The 27622-nt window shown below is 33.3% G+C and overlaps 1 protein-coding gene across 2 annotated transcripts in view; it reads left to right on the forward strand.

Annotated features, from left to right (window-relative positions):
• The window catches only part of larp (La related protein), an 83265-nt gene that overhangs the window by 17506 nt on the left and 38137 nt on the right, over positions 1–27622 (forward strand). Inside the window, exon 2 of one of the 2 annotated variants that reach the window (XM_072545686.1) lies at positions 21592–21648. The exons of the other annotated variant lie outside the window; for it this stretch is intronic. Within the exon in view, the coding sequence (XP_072401787.1) occupies positions 21592–21648 (57 nt within the window). The remainder of the gene's footprint in view (positions 1–21591; positions 21649–27622) is intronic. 2 annotated transcript variants of the gene reach the window in all.

Below are 27622 nucleotides of genomic sequence, written 5' to 3' on the forward strand. Positions count from 1 at the left end.
GGATAGATGGCATGGAAATGGGATCAGTGACGCATTTATGCGAGTTGTTTACGTGTTTATGTGGATTGAAAATTATTTTTAAAGGGAGACTTTGATATTCTGGATACATTATGTCCGTGTGATCTCAGTATTGCCATCTTGATTTTATCAGTCTATCAATAACAGTGGAACAGTTTTTGTTGCGTCTGCGTCTGACAAAACATTATCCTAATCCAACTCAATATCTCGTAACTGCAACCCTTAACGATATTAAGGCTTCTTTCAGACAGACGACATTTTGTCGTTGTCGTGCAGTGTCGTGTCGTGAAAAAAAGTTTGGCTTCTTTCACACGGACGACATTTTGTCGTTGTCCTCCTAAGGTACGGAGGACCAGATCTGACCAAACAACTACTAAAACTAATTAAAAAAATAATGGAACAAAACAGAATTCCTCAAGAATGGAGATCAAGCATCCTAATACCTCTCTTCAAAAAGGGAGACACATCGGACCCGGAAAATTACAAAGGAATTAATTTATTAAACACAACACTCAAATTAACAACCAAAGTGATAACAAATAAATTGAATGAAATGATAACACTAGCAGAAGAACAACAAGGTTTTAGGTCGGGAAGATCATGCACCGACGCTATATTTATAATGAGGCAAGTGCAAGAGAAGTCATTAGAATACAACAAACCGGCATATCTATGTTTCGTGGACCTTAAAAAGGCATTTGACGGGGTCAACTTAAAAGACGTTATCCACTTACTGAATGCAAGAGACATACCTCTAGAAATATCTACCAAAACAACACAATAAAAGTAAAACTAGAAGAAGAACTAACCGACCCTATTGAAGCTGGCAATGGAATAAGACAGGGAGATTCCCTGAGTCCTCTATTGTTCAACCTGATTATGGATGAAATAATAAAAAAAGTAAGAACTAAATAAGGATACCAAATGGGAGAAAAACAACTTAAAATAATCTGCTATGCAGAAGACGCAATACTACTCTCTCAAAGTGAAGATGATTTACAACATATGCTGCACCAATTTAATATAACCGCCAGAAAATTTAACATGTTAATTTCCCCAACAAAGACAAAATGCATGGTTATAACAGCAAATTTACTAAGATGTAAATTGGAGCTGGAAGGTCAGATCTTAGAACAAGTGATGGAGTTTAAATATCTAGGCATCACATTATCTAGCTACGGAAAGCTTGAAACCGAAGTGGAAGATCAAGTGAATAGAGCAAATAGATCTGCAGGCTGCCTAAACGAAACAATGTGGAGAAATAAAAATATCGGGAAAGAAACTAAAAGCAGAATTTACAAAACAGTCATCAGACCAATAATGACATACGCGGCAGAAACAAGACCTGACACAGAGAGGACAAAAAGGATGTTAGAAACAGCAGAGATGAAAACACTTAGAAACATTGATGGTAAGACACTATGGGACAGAGCTAGAAGTACAGATATACGACATAGATGCAAGGTGGAGAACATCAAAAACTGGGTAAAAAATAGAAGAGTAGAATGGAACGATCATATAAGCCGAATGACAACAAATAGAGTAGTAAAGACGGTAAGAGACGGTTCCCCAATAGGAAGACGATCAGTAGGAAGACCACGCAAAAGATAGAACGACAACTTACTGGAGGCACATTGAAAAACAGACAGTCATGTCTATATAAAAAGAAGAAGAAGAGAAGATTTTTTTTAAATTTAAATATTTAACAAATATTTTTAAATCTAAATTCACTACCACTGTTTAGAATAAATCGCGATTTTTTCGCCTACGCACGACAAGTGTGAAAACTAGAATGGACTTGCTTGTACCACTGCAGTCGTTCACGACCACGACATCGTGTCGTCGCAGTGATCCCGCCGGGGTACTACGACAGTCGTGTACGACTACGATTTTAAATCGCGTCTTGTGAAAGTTTACATTTAATCAATGAGTTAACTGCTACACACGATATCGTTGCCGTACACGACTACGACAAAATGTCGTCCGTCTGAAAGAAGCCTAAGAGTCTTGGTTTATATCTGCTACCTCTTAAAAAATTTAATGGCAAATGTCGAATTCTGATCTGGAAAAAATTAAAAATATATTAATTACATTAATACTCCAAAAGTTAGATAAATTATTAAGTAAGAAAAATTAAAACCTGCAATATTGTTTCTGAAGTACTCTGAAGAATAACTCCAATGTTTCTGAGATCACATTTGCTTTTGTAAACATGTGGAATCGTTATAGTCCCCTTATTCTTCAATAAGGTTGACTGGTGAAGCAAAAACATAAAAGTTTCTTTGATATTACAAAAACGTAATTGTACGCGCAGTGAGGTATACTTCCATCTGAAGAGGGTTGTCACTTCGATCAAGTATCACAGCATACTGACCGCCTGAATCCTGAATGCCTGAAATATTCTGAAACCTCCTCTTATGAACGATGCTAAACGCATTCCTTGATGGTCAAGGTTATCGTATTAGCCAAAACAATGCCATTGCTTGTAAATAAATATGGTGAGGAATTCGCTCATAGTGCTTGTAACGGCGGGTTAAAAATTTATTTGTAGACATGTACGGGGTATGCTGAAAATTTGATTGGACCAAACTCTTAGTGTGATTTAGACTTTTAATAAACTTTCTCGCCGTGTGCGACAGGTATGATTATATAATATAAACATTAATTTCTCTGAAGAATTCGGTGTTTGCACGGACTTCGTCATATTTGGAGCTGGTCAATATTTTCAAGGTTGTAGCAGTTATTTTTGGAAGTAGCACTTTCTGTTAAAGTCGAAATGAAAGTTCTCAAGAATAAGAGGAAGCCATTGAAGACCAAGATTACCAGAATAGCAAACTGGCTGCTAGAAAAAACTGATGCAGATACTGATGGTCCCCAGTTTTTAGGCACACCAAATTGAAAACATGTTATCTGAAGTATGAAGAGGTGATGGATCAAATTTAAGAAATTGATACTGAAACAGAACACAGGGTTCTCCGCCAACTGTAGCCACCGCTAAGGTTGAGTTGCGGAAAATTACAATGCAGATGTTTTCAGGAAATTTCGCGGAATGGAATGCATTTTATCAGTTATTTGAGACGCTGATAATGAAGAATGTGTAAAGATTTATATATCTCAAATCATTCCTGATAAATAAACCTCTACACTTAATTGACAGCATCGAAGACGTAGGAGAAAAATTCCGGATCGTTTTGGACACTCAAGAATACACATTCAAAACTTGTTAAAGGCTTCATCTCTAGTTAAAAATAACGAAAAATCATTACGTGCATTTTTAACTCTAGCTAAACAAACTATACTTGCTCTAAAAAATATATCTGCACCCACCAAACATTGGGATTTACAATCAATTGAAGTATTTTTTCAGAAATTAGATTTCGCGACGCACAGGTCATTTGGGTACGTTTTCTTGAGAAAAAAATGTGATATACAAGAAAAATTAAACGTTTCTGATAATGAGAAAAAATTTAGTTAAACTCCATTAAAAACATCCTTGTTTTCATCAGTTGATCTGCATACAAACTCTTTTTCGGATACTGGTTGTATATATTGTAAAAGGAATGCGCATAAAATTGATCAGTGTAATGATTTTAAATGTCTCTGTTAACATGAATGATTTAATTTTGTAAAATTTAAGAAACTTTGTTGGAATTGTTTGGGTAATATACACTTCTCTCAAGATTGCAACCCTTCACGCTCATGCAGTATATGTAAGAAAATATATCACTCTAATAAACTAATTCAATCGTAAAAAAGTAATGAAATGCTAACACCGCTGGAATTGTGGAATTTCCCAACAGTTGACGGTTTTAAAATCAGTTCTTACCAATGAATCACCCTCTCCAATAAATTGTTGGAGTATATCCATTTTACTTTTCTCTTATTCCATTAGCCAAATAGATACATTATTTATTAAGACATTAAACATTTTTAATATAAAAAAATGGTTTAATTTTAGATTATCAATGACTGATTCTTAAAATATTTCTATTATCGATAAAATCAACTATTGGATTGATAAAATTTTGTTTCTAAAGTTATTTGAACACCTTGCGAGAATTCGATAGTTAGTCTAATACTCCATACTTTCTATATTTGGGCCTCAAGTTAAACTTGAGGTCCAAGTTTAAAAAGTTGAAACTAAAAGGCCTTGTTAACGATCCGGTCTCTAGCCGGAATAGATCTGTCAGATTATCCAAGTTTATTTCCGCTAACAGCGGTTTGTGTGACACTATGACTCGGCAAGATTTTAGACAGCGAGTTGTGGTTGTCAATAGACGTTGGTTAACTAATAGGTTAAATAAAATAAATGTTAATCGAGAGTAGTTCATTTGAACATTTTTGTGTTTCACAATGGAGTCCTCGATAATAAGAGGCGTAAAATCCTCATAATTAGACAAATAAACTATTAACATCTGTGAGAGTGTTGACAGAAAGACGGATTGATAATGATATTGCGGTTTTTGCGGTTTTACTGTGAACTAAAGACAAATTAAAGAAAAACCACCACATAAATTCTCGTTAAAATTCATTCATTATTTTATGAATTACTACCAATATAAAATAAAATTTATAGAAAAGGTTCTTTCTGTTCTTTCAACAGAAGATTTTTTTCTGTTGAAATAAGACAAAAATTTTTACTCGAAAATAGAAAATTTTTATCACCGGTAATTTTCTTCTGAATTTGTTGAATAAAAACTATCTTACATAAAAAATATCTTATCTCATATTAACATTTTCCATTGAATTACAGTAGTATTTAAAAATTAAGAGATAAAATCTTAGATTAGAGAGGTTTAGATAAAAAGTAGGAATAATTTTTTTAATTCCCAACTAATTTGTTTATCATAAAAAAGGTAATTAGTTTCATTTTAAAGATAAAGTTTTATTATTAGACAGGGCACAAAGCTCGGGTTCGCTCGAGATGGTTGATTTGGAGAAGTTTCAGTTCGTTAGCTATCTCTTGATCTTCTTCTTTTGGTGCCTATCATCTGTGGACGTTGGCAATCACGTTGGTCCATACAACTTTGTTGACAGCTGCTCTAAATAGATGTCTGGTAGTCATTCCTGCCCACTGTCTGATGTTCTTCAACCACGATGTCCTTCTGCGCCCTTGAGATATTTTGCCTTGTAAAATTAGTTGAATTAGTTGATACTTCTCATTGCGCATCACATGCCCTAAGTATGTCATCTTTCTGATTTTCACGATACGCATCATTTCCAGATCTTTATTCATACGTTGGATCACGGTGTTGTTTGTAACATGATGGACGGATAAATTGCATGCGACGGTAGCACCACATTTCGAAGGCTTCTAATCGTTTGGATGTTGCCACCGTCAAGGTCCAGGCTTCGACTACATATAAAAGGGTAGAAAATACATAGCATCTCAAGACTCGTGTTCTTATATCAATGTTCAGGTGCATATTACATAAAATCTTCCTGAGGCGATTGAAGACAGCTCTCGCCTTTTCTATACGACCTCCTATTTCCTGTGAGTGGTCCCATTCCTTATTTAGGCTGCATCCAAGGTATGTAATTTTGTCGATTATTTTCAGGGGTTCATTATTAGCTGTGAATTGGTGCTGTATTACGTCGTTTTTACTTACTACAAGAATTTTGGTCTTCTTACAGTTTAATTTCATGCCGTATCTGTCACAGGCTTCCACTACACGGTCTATTAATGTTTGCAGATCCTCCGCATTATCAGCAATCAAAACCGTATCGTCCGCATATCTTAAATTGTTTATGATTTCACCATTGATTTTTATACCTTCTCTTAAACCATCAATAGCTTCCCTGAACAGCATTTCGGAGTAAGTATTGAACAACGTCGGTGATAAAATGCAGCCCTGACGTACTCCCCGTTTTATCGTGAATTCTTGTGAGGTTTTGTTGTCCACTCGTACAGTTGCCCTTTGCTGTAAGTATAAATTTTTAATTAGGCGTAAATCTTTGTCATCAATACTAGATTCTTTCAGTATCTGAAATAATTTTTGATGTTGCACTTTGTGAAATGCTTTTTCAAAGTCTATAAAGCATTCGTAGACTTCACTTCGCAATTTACGACTCGAGCTCTTTGTATTAATACTTGTATAGGGCTTCTCGCATTCTCTTGATGGAGTAGTGTTATTATTTTTGATGCTAAAACCATAGTCAGTGAAGTTCAGCAGCTGAGATAAAGGTTCGTCGCTAGACAGTGGACTGAACTAGTCCACTTGGAATAAGCTCTGGTTACTTGGAATATTTTCGGTTTCGACGTGGTTTTAGTCTTATATTTGATGGTGAATTTTGGTCTTTTAAATTATTACTATTTCCAGTTTTAGCCATATCCCTCTAAGGGGAAAATTTACTAATTGATATGTTCATTCAGTCCAGCCTTTTTATGTTTTCTAGGAGGTACTTCGGAATGACTTCAGTAGTAGAAAGAATAATAGGTATCGTCTGGGTACTTTTCATTCTCCATTATCTCCTTATTTGTATTTCCAGATCTCTGTACTTGGCGATCTTTTCGTTGTATTTAACAGGCAGATTATTGTTAGGTATCGCCACATCGATTAGTGTTATTTGTCTCATTAGTTTATTAACTAGTACAAAATCTGGTCTATTTGCAGGGTCTATTTATTAATCTCTGGGACTCCCCTACTGAGTCATGCCGTTCCTTGTATTCAGTTGCAGCAAATGCCTGACAGCCCCGAGTAAGATGTTGAACCTTCTGTTTCAGGGAACATCTTTCCTGTCAGCCAATAGTTCGACGCTATATTGCCGACATAGTCTTGACTGACAGTCTAGTAAGATGCTTTATGCACATTGCTGGTTCCCTCAGTTTGATCAATTCAGTTGCAGCAAATGCCTGACAGCCCCGAGTAAGATGTTGAACCTTCTGTTTCAGGGAACATCTTTCCTGTCAGCCAATAGTTCGACGCTATATTGCCGACATAGTCTTGACTGACAGTCTAGTAAGATGCTTTATGCACATTGCTGGTTCCCTCAGTTTGATCAATATTGTGTCATCTACTGCGCAAATCGCGCGATGTAGAGTAGATGTCTCGGCCTATATCTGAAAATAAGTTCTTAAATTAGTAATCTGTTATTATTATTATTATTGAGTTATTGTTTTTCTTTTATATACAAAAAAATCAAAAAGAATAATTTCCTTTGTATATTTTTTACCGTGAAATATTGTAACTGTACATATGCACGTGTCAACGAATTTATTTGAAGATCACGATTTACTGATAAAATTATTAATTTGCAATTAGTAATGGTAATTAATTTAGAGTTTCAACGGACGATATATCTCCGGAGTCTACGGTTCATTCACCCTATCTATATTGTTGAAATATTTCCTAGGGATTATATTAAATCAGAATTAAAACAAGCAGCGCACCGTTTAGACTCAAAAGCCAACGGATATAATATTAAGCACGAATAGATTGAGAAATAACTATTTCTGATATCTTAATGCGGCGTTCGCACGATAAATAGGATTGAAAGAAATCAAAAATAAACTTCTGTGGGACTGTTTGGGTACTTCCCCAGTCAAGCTGGGAAAAAATCATCGATTTCACGTAAAAATCTGTCAATCGTAAAAAGTAAAAAAATCATATTTTGCCCATAAAACGTATCTTGTAAATTTTAGAGAAAACTGATTCAAATCAAAGTTGTAGATCTTAAAAAGTTCTTTAATTTGCTAGTTTCTAGCGAGATCATTGCAAAAAACCTTTGTTTTGCAATAATTAATAAGTTAATAACTATGTTTTTTGCATAATGCCATTTAATATAACTACTTGAAATTATGTCAATTAATGAGTTATTGAAGTGTGTTAAATCTACCAAATAGTTTGTAAGTTATTTAATTTGCTTATCCCGGATAGCGATTATTTAAACAACTGTATTTTCTTAGAGGCTTCAATTTTAAGATATATTACAAAACTTTCAAGTTTTTATCAAAATGGTTATTAAAAAAACCTTTTGAAAAGGCACTAGATTTTTAACTTATAAATAACTGCCATATTTTTTGTGGCGCGCGCTTGTAAGTAGGCTCACTGAAAGATGGTCAAAAACACAATCTTTAAAAAAATAGACCAATAGGAACCAAGATGGCAATTTTTTTCTTAACATCATATTTCCATTGCTTATTAATATTAAGAGCTGAAAATGGAACCGAGTATAAACGAAACTCTAAATAATATATTCCATTTTATAGAGGGCATATACCGGCAAGGAGTAAAAAGGTATAACCCGTTAAAGTGATGGTACTCGTAAAATACCGCCTGTCCGAGCTCCTTTTTTTTTCTGTTCCGAGCTGTCCGAATTTTTTTTAATATATCTTAAAATTGAAGCCTCAAAGTATCGATTACGATCTGCTAAATACCTCTAGAGTCATTGTTTGGTCAAGTAGAGTTGTTTAAATAATCGCTTTCCGGGATAAAAAATTTAATAAATTACAAACTACTTGGTAAATCTAGCTGAGATTTAACACATTTCAAGAACTGATTTATTGCCATAATTTCAAGTAGATTTAATTCAATTTCAAGACAATATTCGGTCGATGTATTATGGTCTGTTAATAATTGAAGTCTTAGAAGTTAGTTGTAAGTGATAACAGAGATTACCCGGGAATTAAACGAAAATTTCGTACCGTCTATCCACTTTTTCTGATTTCGAAGTTATTGTTAGCCAACTATAGAGAATTTTAAGAATAATGTACTAATTTAAAACCAAATAATTGAGTTATTAGTTTAATGAATTATTCCTAAATTTTAAGCATTGCAATCATATTACACTGTGCATCCTGTACCTTTTTCATGTGGGAAAAGCAATTTGAAGTTTTATACCAAATTATTTCATGAGGTTCCCAAAATACACTTGCCGGAACCTTGGTAAAATTGTTTTTACTTTTTACTAGTGATGAATCTGCGCTGGTCAATTGCCAAGGGTACGTTTATGACGGAGACCATCCCATCGATAATATGGTACGATCCTATGGTCGGAGCGAGGGTCGGCGCCTCGTTGTAAGCGCCCACTTAGATTATTGGGAGTTTAATGGTGGAACTAGATTTCATGGACTGTTATGAAACATATAAACAGTTCTTCGGATAAGCCATTTGCTCTATCGGTATTGATAATAATTAATCTGTACCCCCTTTACCAGAGGACGCTTTCATTTCCGTAGATAGTTTTTATACACTTACATTTATTTCCAACTGATCCTTCCAAGTCTTCGACTTCGACTAGCCACGTAGAAGTTCTATACTTTTCGTCTTAAGATATGTGTTCAAGCACGGAGAGTTTGAACAAAAAAATAGTTCATAACTGCAATTTTATTACTGGATATCGACTATGACAGTAATGACGGAGTAATCTTCTAGAGTTTTTTTTTCGCAAACGTCTTTATAGGAGTAAAAAGAGGTAGGAGACTAGGTTTTTCGTAACATTTTGTCATTTATTTCGAAAACTATTCATTTTATTGAAAATTTTTACATATAAAAAATGAAAAAATAAAATTTCATATATCTAAATCTGAATTTTTCTACTACATTAACAGGACTGTGAATAATACACTACAAGCCTATGGGAGATTTTTAATGGGTCATTTGACTCAGCATGAATCACATATAAAACAATACTACAATATGTAATAACAACTTAAGAAACTAGGTCGTAAATTCTTATTGGTACAGGTAAGTCACAGGTAAGAAAAACTTACCACTCAAGGGGACCAAACATATTTGTACGGCATTTATTAACTTGGTAGGTAATACAACAATAATGAACATCGACCTAATGCCGTACAAAAATATTGGTACCAGGAGCAGTGAAATTTTTTTATTTTTGGAAAACTTTTTTTCCCATTTTCGGCAATTTGACATACTACGGCATTCATACACAAAGTTTCGGATCGGTATATAGATTAATTTTATTTGAACCCTTATACTTTGAGTACCAATAAGAATTGGCGGCATAGTTTTAAAGTTATTACATATTGTAATACTGATTTATATGTGATTTATGTTGGGTCAAATGACCCCCAAAAATGTCCCATTGGTTTGTAGTCTATAAACCCACTCAGATCTTTAGAAGTCAATATGAATGAGTTGATTCATTAATGTGCCAATAAGCCAATTTATTAAAAAATATATATGCATTTAGTTGTTCAACTAATTATGCATTTTTGAAGTCACAATCATCATAATTTTTGACCGATAAATCTAAAATTAAATCCATTTACATTAACTTGCAATGAATTATTAAAAAACGTCTCTGATATGCGTAAATGCATTATTAAAACCCGTTTGCGATACGTTAATGGCTGTTAACAATCCAGTGGTCTAAATAATCATTATTTGCATTAAAAGAGCCGTGACATGGGCAATTTTACATACATACAGTGACGAAATTAATATAATTACCTAAACATAACAAAACATGAGGCTAAAAAGAAAAATTTTCCTTAATAATTTCTTTTGTGCACACGTGTAAGGTGAAGTTTAGTAAATAAATTAGATTTGATATTCACGGAATCGCTTTACTATTGTATTTTTATGGCAGACGACCAGAGGTCAGTTTTAGCCATTGCCATGTGGGGTTATTTTAAAAAACCCGAAAAACTTCATTTCCGAACTTAAAAATATGCATTTCTTGATAACGAATTATATTTCACAACGTTTATATGGGTAATTATAATTAGTATATAAATTAGCAGAATAATGAATTAATTACTTATATCAAGTTGGTATTGTGGTTCCCCAACAATAAGGCGAAATGAATTATTATTTCTGGAGTTTGAAAAGAAAAGTTCTTTCTTACATTTTAGAGAAAAATGGTTCAATTAAAAGTTGTAGATCTTAAAAAGTTGTTTAATTTGCGAGTCTAAATTAAAATACATAAACAATTGATCGAGATAATTGCAAAAAACCTTTATTTTTGCAGTAATTTATAAATGTTAATAACTTTGTTTTTTGAATAATGGCATGTAATTTAACTACTTGGAATTATGACAATTAATGAGTTAGTGAAGTGTGCCAAATTTCAGCTAGATCGACCAAATATTTTGTACGCTATTCAATTTGTTTATCCCGGAGAGCGATTATTTAAACAACTCTACTTGCACAAACAGTGACTCTAAAGGTATTTAGTAGATCGCAATAGATTTTTTGGGGTATCAATTTTAAGATATATTAAAAAAATTTCATCATTTTATCAAAATTGTTATTTAAAAAACCGTTTGAAAAAGGGCTGACTTTGTTGCTTATAAACATTTATAATAAAAGGAAAAAGACAGTTCAGATTTGATTTCACGTATAGTGCGTCTGTGTATCGCTTAAACGTATTTCGCCCTAAAAGGGCTCTTCAGAACGGTTATTCACAGTCGCTCTGAACGTGAAAATAAATCTTTTCTGTCTTAGGAAGCAACTCTAACATGGCTTCGTATGGACGCAATATCATGAGTATATTCACAGTCGCTCTGAATAATCGTTCCGAAGAGCCCTTTTAGGCCGAAATACGTATAAGCGGATACCTATATGCACTATACGTAAAATCAAATCTTAACTGTCTTTTTCCTTTTATTCCGATATACTCTGTACTAGTACTAGAAACCAATTCGCTAAGGATTTTTGCTTAGTTGCGGAGATATGTTGTCAAATGCAATTTTTAGATTTCCCATGTCTCTAATAACTCTAGTTCTATGTGCTCCAGATCTCCTCTTTCATCATCGAACAGTTCGTCGATATATTCTGCCCATCTTTGTACTTCTATCCAGAAGTGCACCAGTGGGATTTTGTTTTCTTAGTCCTGCCTTTTCACTAAAAGATATAATCTTTTAGTGAAAGCCGCTATCGCTTTATTAAATTAAATGGCCAAATATATGGCCTAGGAGGACAAATTCGTTAAACTTCCCGTGCTCGAATCGGTATCAATAAAGTGTTATGATCATTTCGGCCTAGCCCAGCCTCATCAGACACTTTGGGCTGATACAAATTCAAACTCGGAAAGTCCAACGAATGTCTCCCAAAACTTCAATACAACAGTAGTTAGCTACAAAGGCGCAAGCTCATATTTATTTTGAAGGTCTTCGATTTCTTTACATTTCTCTTCAAAGTATTTTTCTTTTGCTTGCTTTATCATCTTTCTGGTCTCGTGGTTTATCTCTCTGTATTTATGGTTGTTTTTGTTTTTATTGTCTCCGTTGTTCATTCATTCATTCTTCTTTTCTCCTTGCGGAAGTCTTTAGTATTTCTGTACAGGGTTCCAGTAGACAATGTTTTAGTCGATCCCAGTACTCGTCAATATCATTGGTGTTTGTGAACAATTTGCTGCAACATATCTTTTAGAACCTTAAAAAATTCGTTCTGTATTTTCTTTTAAAAATCAACCTATTTCGAGACAAATAATACCAAATAGTACTAAAATTAGTCAAAGAATACCACATTTCGAAAAATTCGGTTGTGCAAACAGTAAGAAAATTGGAAAATGGATGAAGAACACTTAATACTTCATATGTATTATTTCGATGAATGTTTTAGAATGTTAAAATTTGTTTGAAATTTTTAGAAAATGATATCAAAGACAAACAACCCGAAGAACAAGCGGGATTTAGGGCCGGACGCTCCACTATGGATAATATCTTCACATTAAAAATTGCAATGGAAAAACGAGTGCAGAGAAATAGGGAAACTCATATAGCTTTAATAGATTTGGAAAAAGCATATGACAGTGTACCGATCTCCCAACTATGGATAGAAATGGGTAACTTGAAAATAAACCCAATTCTTATTAACGCCACTCAAAAATATTACGAACAAAACTTTGCAAGAATTAAAATGGGACAAGAAATCACCTCTCCTTTTCAAACAACAAAAGGACTAAGACAAGGCTGCTGTCTGTCACCCACCTTATTTAAAATCTATTTGGACAGATCCTTAGTGAAATGGGTAAAAAAATGTAGAAACATGGGAATAACGGTGGAAGAAAACAAGCTATATACACTTTTCTTTGCGGATGACCAGGTAGTAATTGCCGAAGACAGCTACGATCTTAGCTATATGGTAAGAAAACTGCAAGAAGAATATGAGGTGGCAGGTCTAAACATGAATATGACAAAATGTGAATATCTCTCAGTGGGAACAGATGAAATATGTGACCTAGTCTTGGAAGACGACAAAATCAAAGGCGTGCAATCCTGCAAATATTTGGGGGTCATTTTCAACAAGAAGGGAAATAGCGCAGATGAAATCAGGGAAAGAATAAACAAGGGCAGAGCAGCGACCCGTGCCTTAAACTCTCTTCTCTGGCAAAAAACAATTCGACGAGAAACCAAAAAACACATTTACAGTAGTATAGTCCAAAGTATTACACTTTACGGTTCGGAAGTATGGGACGTCACCAAAGCTAATAGAAACAAACTTTTGACGACAGAAATGGATTATCTGAGACGAAGCTGCGGTAGATCGAAACTGGAGAGAGTTAGAAACGAACAAATAAGAAACGAAATGAAAATGGAGAGAAATATCAATGATGACATAGAAAGAAAACAATTAATCTGGTTCGGACATGTTAAAAGAATGCCAGAGTACAGATGGCCTAGGAGAGTACTGGAATGGATCCCTCCTGAAAGAAGAAAGAGAGGACGACCACGGAGAAGTTGGCGCAACGATATTGATGAAGCAATTGCGGCAAGAGACTTAGAAGAGGCAACTGCATATGACAGAAAAAGATGGAAATTGGGGGCGGAGAAGCGGCGACAGCCGTAATAAATCCGTTATTATATATATATATATATATATATATATATATATATATATATATATATATATATATATATATATATATATATATATATATATGTTTCCAAAGTTCACTAATGCTCCATGCCGTGTATTTTTTGGTTTTAACACAATTTTTCCAATAAAATGTTAGGACCCTACTACACAGTCACATAAAACATTCATTTGAAATCACCACAAAAATGTTATGGATTTTACTAATAGGTGTCATCTAGTTGATTGACTATATATTAATACTTTTTTAGGAGGTATTTTGTAAGTTTGAGTAATATATGGCAATTCCTCGAAACTTGACCCATATCTGGGTTGCTCAGAAGACACCAGCAAACTCGTAGATCAAACCAGATGAGAGTGTAGTTTCGAGTAAAGGCCGTAGTGGTACGAAAATTTAATTGTATGGGTTGTTTGAGACAGTTAAAAAAATTTCTTCCAAGATACACTTTTCTATGGGAACAGTGTGTTGACTATTAACTATGTTGAAAAATAAAGGTCCCTAATGTTCTTGCATTATTTCTACTTCAGGGGTGCACCATGGGGATGAACCCTCGTAGTTATGTTAACAGAATATTTTATTTATTTTCTTAAAAGTGACTTATCATTGTCGATAGGTACATGTTTTTATTCCACTATTTTCTGCACAAATCCAACTTTTAAAAAAGCTTAAGTGATTGAGAAGTTTTCATCAGTCATCAAGTTACAAAATTCTATTTTTCTCACTTTGTCTCTTAAATTTTTCGTGAAATCCGTGTCTAGGTAACTGTCTTTCAAATACGTTTAAACCAAATAAAGATGCTCTAATTGCAAATCTTCTAAGTGCCTTTTAAATTGGATATGGAAGAATGAACCTTGGTTATTAATAACAGATTTGGCGATAATATTGTCGGGCTATGTTTCGTATTGCTAGCAGTCCAACAGAAAAAAAAATGTCACTTATTCAATCCCACCTTATTATAAAATTAATAATCAAATCGAGGCTTTATTTATTCGAACGCAATAAAATAAAATAGTTTGCATACAATTAAAACCACACTGGATATAGGGTGGATGTGTCTCTTAATAAAATAAATAAATTCAAACAATATATCTGAAAAATTGTCGTTGTACAAATCATAAATGTCAGGACATAACATTTATGTTTTGTTACTATCAATACAATATTTAGTTTCTTATGTCTCTGAACCCCGAGAGTTGTTTGCGACCTGGTCCTCCTCGACCTTCAATTTTGCTCATTAAAATTATTTTAAAAGATTTTATTTGTCCCCCCTTAAAATATTGCCTAGATCTGAGACCTTTCGCTATTTAACGATGTTTAGAAACTCTCTTTGGATATTAGTTCTTCTTAAGATTAGGGATGGCAACGATATATCGATACATTAAATATATCGATATAATAATATGGGCACATATATCGATCTTTAAGATTTAATATATCATCCACACAGGACACAGGATAAATATACCATATTGGCACGTATGTAAAGAACATAATTATATCACATACTATAAAAAGAAACTATTTAAAAAAGGAAATAAATATATTGAAGTCTCGCAGTTTAGTTATCGAGGTCAATCTCCACTTCAGATTCCGTCGTAAAAAATGTGTTTATAATAAGTATTGAGTCTCCTTTGCTGTCTTTATTCGTTTATTTTTATAGTATTAAGTATTTCGGCAGTCTAAATATTGTAAAATTAGAACGAAAAATATCACCACCCAAAAGCAATAATGTTTGGTTGCATTTTAATAAACTTTAAAAAAATAATCTCGCTACAATTTTTGCTCCAAAGTTTTAAAAACACCAATAAATACACCTGTTCTTCTTCTTCTTCAAGTACCCTCTCCGCTACGGAGTTTGACAATCATCATTGCTATTCGTATCTTTGAAGCTGTTACTCTAAATAATTGGTTAGATGTGCACTGGAACCAGTCTCTTAAATTGCGCAGCCAAGATATACGTCGTCTTCCCATGCTTCGTTTGCCCTGAATCTTGCCTTGGATAATTAACTGGAGCAATCGGTACTTCTTCCCTCTCATCACATGACCAAAATATTCCAACTTTCTTCTCTTGATGGTGATCAACAGCTCCCGTTCTTTGTTCATTCTTCGAAGAACTTCACCATTTGTTACTTTGTCTGTCCAAGGTATTTTCAAAATTCTTCTGTATATCCACATTTCGAAGGCCTCTAGTTTATCAATATTGCTCTTGTTTAACGTCCAAGTCTCTACTCCGTACAGCAGTATCGAGAAGATGTAGCATCTAACTAATCTCATTTTCAGGTTTAAGTTAATGTCATGACTTCCTAGAATGTCCTTCATATTAACAAAAGCAGCTCGAGCCTTTCCAATTCTAGTTTTTATTTCTTCTGTGATGTCATTGTTGTTATTAACGCTTGTTCCCAAATATTTATATTTGTGCACCCGTTCGATTTCGTTATTGTGAATGTACAGGTTTGCATTCAATCTTTGTTTTTTTGAAATAATCATGAATTTCGTCTTCTTGACGTTCATTGTTAACCCTTTCTCTTCACTAGCTGTGACTACCTTGTTTAAAATGGCTTGCAGGTCTTCTACTGTATCCGCCATTAAAACCGTCAGTCACAACGGTACATGAAGGTACTGAAACGTTCAAAACGGCGCAACCCTTGATTTTTAAGTAGTACAAATGAGATCATTTGAGCCAATATGAAACTCACTGATTTAAATTTAGTTGCATAAAATAACATTTTTAGACATGCCGTAGATTTTTAACGGTACATGTGCTTATGAGAGGAAAATTAATTTCCCTCTGATAAGTGGGATATTACGATCAAAAATTTCCGTACGGCATTGATATATTTTGTTAATAGGACATCAATTATCAACAAAAACAAAATTCCTTACAAAAAAAATGGTTCTAAATGGCTTTAAAAGTGTCCAGGTTGTCAGGCGGCTTCCGTAGGAAAAATGTTTTTGATTCGATTTCTTTATGTTCCTGTTCAAAAATGTTCCCTTTAAACAAATCAGAAGGGTGCCGGGCAGAAATTGTTTAAACAATTTTTTTAAAGAAATTACAAAAATAACCGGTTTTTGCATCGAGAAACATCTTCCATTTACTGTTTAAAGAAAGCATGTTCGAGACATTTAAATTTCTGTTGTCTGCTATGATAGCTGTATTGAAATTTTTTTCATTCTTCTGTGCAAGTTGAAAAATCTTTTCTACATGAATGTTTAATAGAAGAGCGGAGAGGATGCAGCCCTATCTCATGCCCTTAGTTATTTTTACTGGTGTATATAAATTGTTGGAGATCCTGAATTTTGCTTTTTGATTCAATTACAGCTATTGGATCTTTGGATATCTTTGCCATCAATATCCTTCAATTTTCAATCAATATCTCCCGTAACGCCTGTATTCACACATTTTTTACGTTGTCAAAAGCTTTTTGTAATCGATAAAGATATCCCTTTGGTCATAGCATGTTTGCACCAATTTGCATGCAAAAAAGTCCCTCGTGTTTCTAAACCGTTTTCGTTAATTGTTTTGGATAAATAATAATCGATTTGTAGTGATTAGTAGTATTTAATATACAAATAAATTTGTTAAAATGCCGAAAATAACGAGAATGCCTTTAAGTACAATTAAAAAAAATTAGGTCGTCACAAAAAATATGGTCGTAATAAAAAAACCAAACAGCAATTCTGCCACCAATTGGTTCTGCCACCAATTATGATTATTCCACCACATACCATTACTGTACCAGCTCTGTATGTGTAAACTTCCTGGACATGTTTTAGCGTTCTACATTTGCAGGTCGTCTCCACACTCTTACTCGACGAGAATCTGATGAAATCTAAATCTAGATTCGTCGGAGAATAAAACTGTAGCTAAATCATTTGCCTCTCAGTTTTGATATTCTTGACACCAGTCTAATCTTTCAGCGGGATTGCCTCTGGAGATAGGTGGACATCTCAATGTCATTCGATTGTGGAGATTGGCTTCAACAAGACAATTTCTTACAGTATCATTGCCTGTGGTTACCTGGTGTGCCCGCTGCAAGTCGCTAAACAAAAAATTTAATGAAAATCATCCTGCTGATCAAATGGGTTGGAAAAATGTTACAATTACTGAATTATACGCGTTCATTGCAGTGCTATAGCGAGTGGTAAGAATCACGGAAGAAAACTTCCCTTAAGAAAATAAACTACTATTCAAACAACCATTTTTTATGCTGTGATATTTCAAAGTAGATTTAAGATGATATATAGACACTTAAGATTTGATGACCCCTCCACAAGAGCAAATAGAATAAAGAAACAAAAGATAAACTACAAGCAATTCGCAATACATATGATCAATTTGTAAAAAATTGCGTTGATAATTATTCACTTGGTGAAAATATCACAGTCAGTGAGAGGTTAGCTGCATTTAGAGAAAAATGTCCATTTAGAGTTTAAATAAAAAGTAATCCTGGTCGGCATAAAAATTTGGGTTTGTTCCGACTCTCTGCTGCTAGCTTAAGAACTGTTAAGATATCAACTTACAATAAGGGAAACTCTAAGGCCTAACAAAAAAGAGATTCCTCTCGAATTTGCTCCAAATTCTGCGCGCGAAGAACGTTCCTCTATTTTTGGATTATTTAATGATCTCACATTAGTATCCTACGTACCTATAAAAAAGAACGCAGTCATTCTCTTATCTACATAGTTTCACCATGAAGAAATATCTTCTGATAAAAAAGCAAAACGTAAGCCTGAAATTATTTTACACTATAATAAAACCAGAGGGTCAGTTGACACCGGAGATAAAATGACCAGAGAATATACATTTGTTCGTTCAAGTAGCAGATAGCCAGTTTAAATCTTTTATAAACAAATTAGTTCCCCTACTTTTAGGAAAATTTTTAATATTAATAGTTATAACTTTTTTATTAATAAAAATAATTGGGTTTTGGAAGTTAATCGCACATATTAAAGCTGAGTTATACTTGAAAAAGCCCTAGCGAATCTCTATTTTGCAATTGTTTTTCATGAAATTTGTTATAACTCCGGTTCTAAAAATCAGAACTAAGTTTACCAAAGCCATTTTGATCATTTTTTTAAAAGGAACTGTTTTGGTTTTAGTAAAATTAAATATATCTAATAGTTAAGGAGATACAATTATTTAAACAATTAAATTGTTAATAACAAATTAACTGACGGGTTTTCAGCCTGGTACCCTCGAAAAATCGATTCTACGCACAAAAGAACATCAAGGTACCAAGGGCACAAAAGTACATACTCAACCCCCTTGGCTCCCCGACTGACTATTAGAAACATTTTGAAAATTATAAGTTAGATCACGTGTATGTTAATTTGTGGACATGGCAAAAATCCCAATGCACATTTTTATTACAGAGGCTATTTTTATTCTAATTAGTTTTTTCCATGGCTCTCGGTAATATAATGGTTCCATTATTATAAAATCTATATATTATATAGATTACCATCTCAAGTAAAGGTCTCTTCAATAAATGATCAGGATGAAAGAAAGTTGTTTTTACAAATGTATGCAGTCGATATTTTTCATTTCTAAAACAAAAATAACAGTTTTTCAGTATCATAATAAACAGTAGTCGTGACACTATATTATTATTTCTATAGATATCACAGTAAAATGTTTATGAATAGTACAGGGAATGTATTTATGATTTGATAAAGTGGAAAAGTTTCTAGTATCATTTTCGCAACAATTTTTGTAAGTCTTGTTGTTATTAACTTTCTTACTACGCAAAAGCAATTTTCCTGATAATTACTTTTCAATTTAAAGAAATGGACGGGTCAAAAACAATATAGATTATGTGACAAAAATACAAAAATATCGATAGTGACAATATGTCACTATCGATAACATGCTTTTAGGCTTTAGAGGTCGCTGTAGTTTTAGAATATACCTTCCAAACAAACCGGACCGATACGGTCTGAAGGTATATTCTTTGGTGGATTCTCGTACTTTCCATACTTATCAATTAGAAATATATGCCGGTACACAACCACCAGGTCCATATTCTATCAGTTCTGCAGCCTACGATGTGGTTGAGCGGCTTTGCAAACCAATCTCCAAATCCAACCGGAATGTCACAATGGACAATTGAATTACATCAATTGAAGTCGCACAAAACTTACTGACAAATCATAGTCTAACAATTGTAGGCACCCTACGGAAAAACAAAAGGCATATCGCAACCGAATTTTTATTCAACAATAGACCTCCAAAATCAACTATCTTTGGATTTACCAAAGATATAAAGATATTGTCCTATATACCAAAACCAAAAAAACATGTTCTTTTGTCAACCCTACACCATGATGACCAAATCGATCCGACAACGAGGGACGAAAGTAAACCTGAAGTAATAACGTTCTATGGTTCTAACGTCCTAACTCTACGAAAGGTGGTGTGGACACGGTTGATCAACTTCGAGATTCCTATACTGTCGCAAAAAATACAAAACGTTTGCCCATAGTCATCTTTTATGGATTGCTTGATGTTGCTGCAATAAATTCATTTGTGATACAGAGAACTAACAAACTGGATCTAAAAACAAGCAAAAGAAGATTTTTTTAAAGAACTAGGTCTTCAGTTAGTAATGGACAATATAAAAGAAAGAGCTCAATCTCCTCATTTGGCACGATATATAAGAGAGCTTGCTGCTAAACTCAGTGGTGTTGGACCAGTACAAGCACCTGCGGAATTGCAATATAAAAGGGGGCGTTGTGCTTTTTGTGTCACTATTGAAAAAAAATTATTTGCTTGGAACATACCGTACCTGTTTGTCGCATATGCATTGATAAAATAACTGAATAAGTTATATACAAGGTGTTTTTTAAACATCGGCCATATTGTAGTACGTAATTTCTTTTATATTTTTAGTTTTAGTATTATAATAGAAGTTCATTTTCTTTTAATGTATGTAAGTTGTCTTTAGTAGTAGTTCTAATATATGCAACACAAACCTGTTGTTACAAAATTAAACATAAAAAATTCTTAGTTTAATTTTTGGGCTTCTCAGACCCAACCCGTTCTTACGTGTATCAAAGTATCACCCGTGTACCGAACGGTTAAGAAATATAGCTCAAAGAAAGCAAGTAATTTGCAAGAGGCAATGTCATCCTAAATATTGATATATGGCTTGAACTATTTAGCGTTGGGTAATCTAGATAATTATAAAGAGAAGAAGTCTTAGACAGTAACTTTTGAGAAAGTCAACAAGTAATTTCTAGTAATTTTTTACACTATAAACAAGTTTGGTGGGATCGTCCTATAAACTGATGTTGGTAGGAATTTTGCTAAAACTGGTTATACAAATTTGCTTACCCTATTATAGTTATTTGCAACCTATAATAGGAATCTCCCTGTAGAATATTCGGCACACCTCGCTACCGTACGATACCGCCAGTAGTGCTAGTTGCTATCTGCGTTTGAGAAGGAGTTAAACAATACGAAAAACAATTATTTTAATCTGTAACGTGTAGGTGTATTTATAGATTTAGGTAATTGTGTTTACATCGTTCGATTGTGAGCGGCGAAACGCTCGAATTTTACCTGGCAAACTTTAAACATATTATTTACTACCAGTATTCAAATTAAAGGTCACGCTCCAAGTCGCATTATGTAATGTTTGAAAACATTACGCGAAAACTTAAAAAACATGAACATAACCTCCTATTTTATATACCGCCGTGTATAATTCGTAACTACGCAGCACATTTATTGTTTTCAATTAAATGGAAGTGGACGAGCGGAAACTGATCAAACATTTTTTATTTCAGGCTAGTGATTTTACTGATATTTGTGATTGGCCCTCTTTAGGAACGAATAGTCCAGAGGTAAGTCTTTCTAATTATTTTGTAATTTTAATTAGAAATGTGTATTTTACGTATGTAAATTGTACTAGCTGAGCGCTTCCGTCCTGACGTCAGCATCGGCGCTATGGCAAAGTTATTCATACTACGGAAATATGTCACAAAAATTAAAACTAAAAAACGTTTAAGAAAACCCATATATTATAAAACCGTTAAAAAGACACTGTATGGGACTTCTCTCTTTCTCTTTTCCTTATCTAAATTATTGTCATGTGTACAACTTGTCTTTGCATTTAATCTGACTTACCAGATGTAATTATTATGATCGTTGTTATATATTGGAATTGGTATACAATACGTGCCGCTTATAATGCAAATTCTCTGTATTGAGCCGATTTACAAGAGCGAACTTCAGAAAGTTTAAAAAGGAATTGCAATTTTTATAATGTCAAATGTTAACATATACAACAAAACAGGTAAAATCTCAGTCAGCGACATTCTTTTAGAAAGTGCAAAGGTCATGTTGCTACTTATACTATTAAATGAAAATTAACTATACCTAAATCAAGACTGCGACCAATGGGGAAGTATCATTGATCAGACTGCCGAGCTGCTGAAGCTCAATGATGAATCACAACACATCTGCCAAGGATGGTAATGACTATGATGATGAAATCAAGACTGAAAAATAAAACGAACTCGTATAGACCAATCAAGTTACTAAAAAATAAGATTTTTTTCGTCATAACTGTATAGGCGGGTTTGACAGTTGAAATGTGTAGTATGTATGAGATAATACAAAGGACTTATCGTCTAAGAATTCATCAATTTTTTAGTGGAAATATGTTGAAATTAACAATCAAAACGCTAAACTCATTATTTTGCTCATAACTTAAAAACTCGTCTATTTAGAGATTTGACGCCAACAGACAACTTTTTCAGAAGAAAAGATACACAAAATGACATATCGTCGCCTTAAAGTGTTAACCTGCTAAATCCATTTTACCCAATTTTACATGAGAGGCAAAAAACGATTTCGCAGCATTTCTTTTTATAAAAATGAATGGAAAACAATAAAATAGTGCTTAAAATTAATATAATAATTGTTGTATCATTGAAATTATAAAAAATTATACTGATAATTTTAGTTTTTAGTATTTTTTGGGAGATAGCTGGTTATCAGGTTTTCAAATTAGGCTTATAATGGACTTGGCAGTTTAATGCAATCAAACACGCGTATTCTATACGCAACGAAACTTTATTATTCTAAGTACAAAAAGGATAAAAACAATAATAACGCTACTCATAGGGAAGATCTTCATAAAATTTGTGGTAGTCTACCGTCAATGTCTTCTTGATTGCATGAAGGTCTTCATATTTTTTGGCGATTATTTTACATCTTTCTAGGTATAGTCGCTTCAATTGGTCATAAGAATGTGAATTTATTTTTGTTGTTCTTACATTGAGGAATTGGTTTCGATTGATCAGCAAAGCTGGCTTTATAATAAATTTATATTATATATAATAAATATTTTAAATATTTTACTTGGTAGGGAGCAGGCTTTTTTCTAGCTTTTAGACAGATAGGTACGTAATCCGCTGGTAGGTTAATGACTTTATCTTTGAGTTTTTGTTCGATGGTTACATGAACCGAATCAACTTCCATCTGCGTATGGAAAGGTTCAAGATATTTTTGCTCTATTATTACATTATGAGTGATTGCTAGATTCAACAGAACATTGGCCATAACAGTGTTTCTATTTTTGTACCCACAACCATCCGAATACATTATAATGGTGCTTCTTTCATCAGTTCCTTCTACAGAATGAGGGACACTGGGTAAAATTTTCTGTTCTATGAAATACATCCAAATACTGGCAAATTCCTCAGAACCAAGACCCCCTTCACATTCGTTCTATATAAAACAATAGGCATTGGAATTCACTAAGTTATAGAACCAGAGATTGTGTACTTGGAGCTTTGTTTTGTAGTATAATGTGGAGGCTTTTGATTTTGGTGCCATCAACACGGCTTGCAAATCTGCTGTGAAAACATTTTGTTTCTCATTTTTATCTTTTTCTTCTCTTGCTTCTATTTTCCCCTGTATGTAACTTTTAAATTCTTCTTCCGAAAGTTGTCCAACCCTATAGCTAACACACTTTTCACATTCATTTTTTCTAGGGCGGAAAAGTGCAAAGTTCTTCTCATCGAAGGTTTAGAAAACGATGCTATCGAAAGGGACTCTTCTTTCCTCGATTTGCACCAATCGTTGACATACAATTCGTAAACACTTTTCCGAGACTGCCATTCAGCCAAAAGATTTTTTTTTGGGATGTTGACCTGCAATAATGTGACTCCATAACTGGTAAAGAATCTAAAAATTGCAGCAAGCATTCACGGCGATCTTTGAAAGGTAGCACTCAATTGGTTGACTTGCGTAACATACTTGGAGCACGTACTTCATAAGAATTTTTCTAGCTAAGAATTGTCCAGCGACCAATTACGAGAGTATTAACTCTTCCGCTACGGGCCAAGTATCGGTTGCGCGTTGCTCATATACGGCGCCGGGAAACTTTTGCACTTCGCGATCGGAACGGCCATTCAGTAGTTTACATTCTTTATATTAAAGTGATTGAATCGTTTGTAGGCAGTTTGTTTATATTCGTTTTATCGAAGTAGTGGAATTTTTTTTCGTAAAACTTCAAAAAAACGGTATTCAGAAAGTACGGCGCTAGGATGGGTGATGTGCTGCCGTGTATGTACGGCATCAGTATGGTGTATTTGTAGATCGTAACGAACGTGAACGATACTAGTAAGCAAGATGGATAGTGTAGAACGTACTATTACGATTATAGCTCTTCAAAGATGTAAATACTTAAAAATGTAAGATGACAGAACCTGAACGATGGAGATTAATTTGCGTAATAGTACGGCGCTCGCTTATCAAAGCTGCAAATGACAATCGTACTTTTACGGCAACAGTATCGAAATGGTTAAGAAACTTGGTTCTGCACACTCTAAAACTGTCTTCTTGAACCGGTAGAAAGTATTCTAAAGTTTGTCCTCTTTTCGTCTCGTTTTCTTTTTTTCGGTTCCGATGCCTTTTAGTCGTTACAGATTTAACCTGATTATTAATAAAAACCTTTTTTTATCCCCAGGACATTTGCCAAAATGACTCAAAAAAACGTTGCCTTTGCCATGTTCGATGCACATTTGCATCTTGGTTTCATAACTTGGCTTCTTTAGGATTATTATAAGACCATTTGTCATCTTGTTTCACTCTATCTAAATAAGATTTACCACTTTCTCTAAATTTTTTGTTTTTCTGACTAAACCATGTTGCCTCCTGGACTTAAAAACATTTTTTTCGTTTTTTACTTATTCTTTTAGGTTCATCTAAAGATGAAATTGAATCTGTGTCCGAATATGGAACTAAATTAATATTAACTTCGCTATCATCAGATATTCCTGATATCGTTGATTCTTTAGTAGAAATTTGGAACTGATCTTGCTTATCATCATGTTCCTTGAAGTTGTTGACTTTCGATATTGGTATCTCCTATACAATATTTTAGGTTTTATATAAAAAATGTGACACGAGTGTTTAACTAATCGATAGACTAAATTAATACTATTATGAAGATGGTAAAAACTCATTTTGCCTAAAATGTGGACTTAGCAGGTTAACACTTGCTAAATGCTAAATTAAAATCGGATGATAAACAAAAAAGTTATTGCAAAATGAACAACAAAATCGCTGTTTTTGAATATTGTTAATTACGTTATTATTTATTAAAATTTGTTTAAATGTACCTGAACTTAAGAATCTTATCGTGTTTGAATTGTGTTCAAAAGATGGGCCAGTTGAATAGTCTTAGCGAAATTTAATTTAGATTTAATTAGATTTTTTGAAAAATGAGCTAAGACCGGTCCAGATAGTTTGATTTAATGTATCTTATTATTCCAGGGCTTATTTTCTTTGTTAAGACGTATATAAATAACCTAAAACAAAAAGTTTCAAAAAATTACATTTATGTACATAAAATGATTTAATAATAAATATACTTTTTTAAGCTTTTAAACATTTACAATAACTCCGTAGAATTTAGTTCAAATTAAATCACAAGAAATATTCGGAAAGTTGGTTAAAAAACACAACTTTTAGGAAAAAAAGGTCCTATGACCTTTAGGAGCCAAGATACCCCCTTTTTTTAAATCACTATTACGTCCATAACCCTAGATTGACAGTGTATGTAAATTTGACGTATACGATTTCAAATTTAGCTCGTAAAACTTCTGCCGCCTGTTTGATTAAGAGCGTAGGCGCAAAATTTCGGGCCAATGCTTTTTAAATGCATTCATTTTTTTCGAATCCTGAGAAAACTAATAAGTATTTTTGAAAAATTTCAACGCAGAATGAAAGAATATATTATTACTGAGGCCAGAAAGTCCAAGAAAACTTATATAATGTTTATTTTAATAAGTTACAGGGGTGAAAAAAAAAGAGAAAATTTAGTGTTTTTTAATTTCAAATATCTCATTCAAAAAATTTTTTTGTTTATTCTAAGGAACTTTCGGCCTTCGGTAATAATGTAATCTTTCATTATGTGTTTAAATTTTTCAAAAATATTTGTTAGTTTTCTCAGGATTCGAAAAAAATGAATGCATTTAATAAGCATTGGCCCGAAATTTTGCGCCTACGCTATTACGCACATCTGTTAGCTATGCTCTCTTCGAACTATCCTTGTAGCAAAATACTGGGGTGTGTAGGAGGAGAGAGGTATAAGAAGAGTGGTCTATATATATGGGATAAAATTGATAGAAGTAAAATTGATAACAATTAAGTAAAGAAGTAAAAAAAATATTGAATGGAATGTGGCTAGGCTAGCAATGTAGGCAAGAGAATGACCACTAGAAACTCAGGGGTGGATACGGCCAATTTGCATGCCTTTTAAAGACAGTAAATCAGGAAAATATGTATGATGGAGAGAAAAGAAGATATGAAAAATAAATAGATATAATGAAAATTAACAAAGAAAACAAATTGAGGGCGCCAGAAGAGGGATAATACTCTAAAAAGAGTAACAGTCACTCTTCCAGGTATCGTATACTGCTAATATCAATTAAAGTTGACTTAATAAACAAAAATGCTGTAAATGTAAAAAGGTAAGGAAATATTAATAAAAAAAATTATATGCAAAACAAATTCAAGTTTATTAAATATAACTACTTAGATTCTGACAATCTCTAAGTTACCAAAAAGTATATGAAAATTTCACAATATAATATTTAAAAAAAAATGTTGAAAACAACTATAATAAAAAGTTGAAAACTAGACCGAATAACTCTGATATAGAGTGTACAACCTACATCTAGGTTAAAAAACAACCTTAAACAAAATAATGCTAACGTTGGAAGAACGTATAGCCAAGTAAATATATCAAACTTACCTACAATATGACCAACAATATTGTTAAACAACTCTAAATGCACATACAAACAAAATAATATATATAAATGGGAACAAGCCAAATTAAACAATTTAAACGGTATATTATCCTGAAGGGATAATAACCGGAGTTAATAACGCAAGATGAAATATAAAAAATTAGTTAAGTAGACAAATAATGCAATAATTAAAGTTAATAATGAAATAATTAAAGTTAATAAAGGAATAAATGGTTAATACAAAAAACAATGGAAGATAATCTCTGGGTAGAATTTGAGCTCAAACTTACCGATACCTTACACCAAGGGGAGTTATATTAATTAATATATATATATGTTATAAAAAAAAACCTATAACTGGTGAAACAAGATATATATATAGTTCTGAAGTAAAAACCAACTGTCCTCCTAGGTGAAACAGTTGTCTGGAAGGATACTCCCGAATAGCTTCGGTGTCCCAGCGAAGTCCTCCTTGAGGTCCGAAATTAGCACGGAGCTGGTGCTAATTGGCTTAGTTCGATGATGACTGTCCTGCCCTACCTCTAGGTGC

Source organism: Diabrotica undecimpunctata, chromosome 10 (genome assembly GCF_040954645.1).
Source record: "Diabrotica undecimpunctata isolate CICGRU chromosome 10, icDiaUnde3, whole genome shotgun sequence".
Lineage (NCBI taxonomy): Eukaryota > Metazoa > Arthropoda > Insecta > Coleoptera > Chrysomelidae > Diabrotica > Diabrotica undecimpunctata.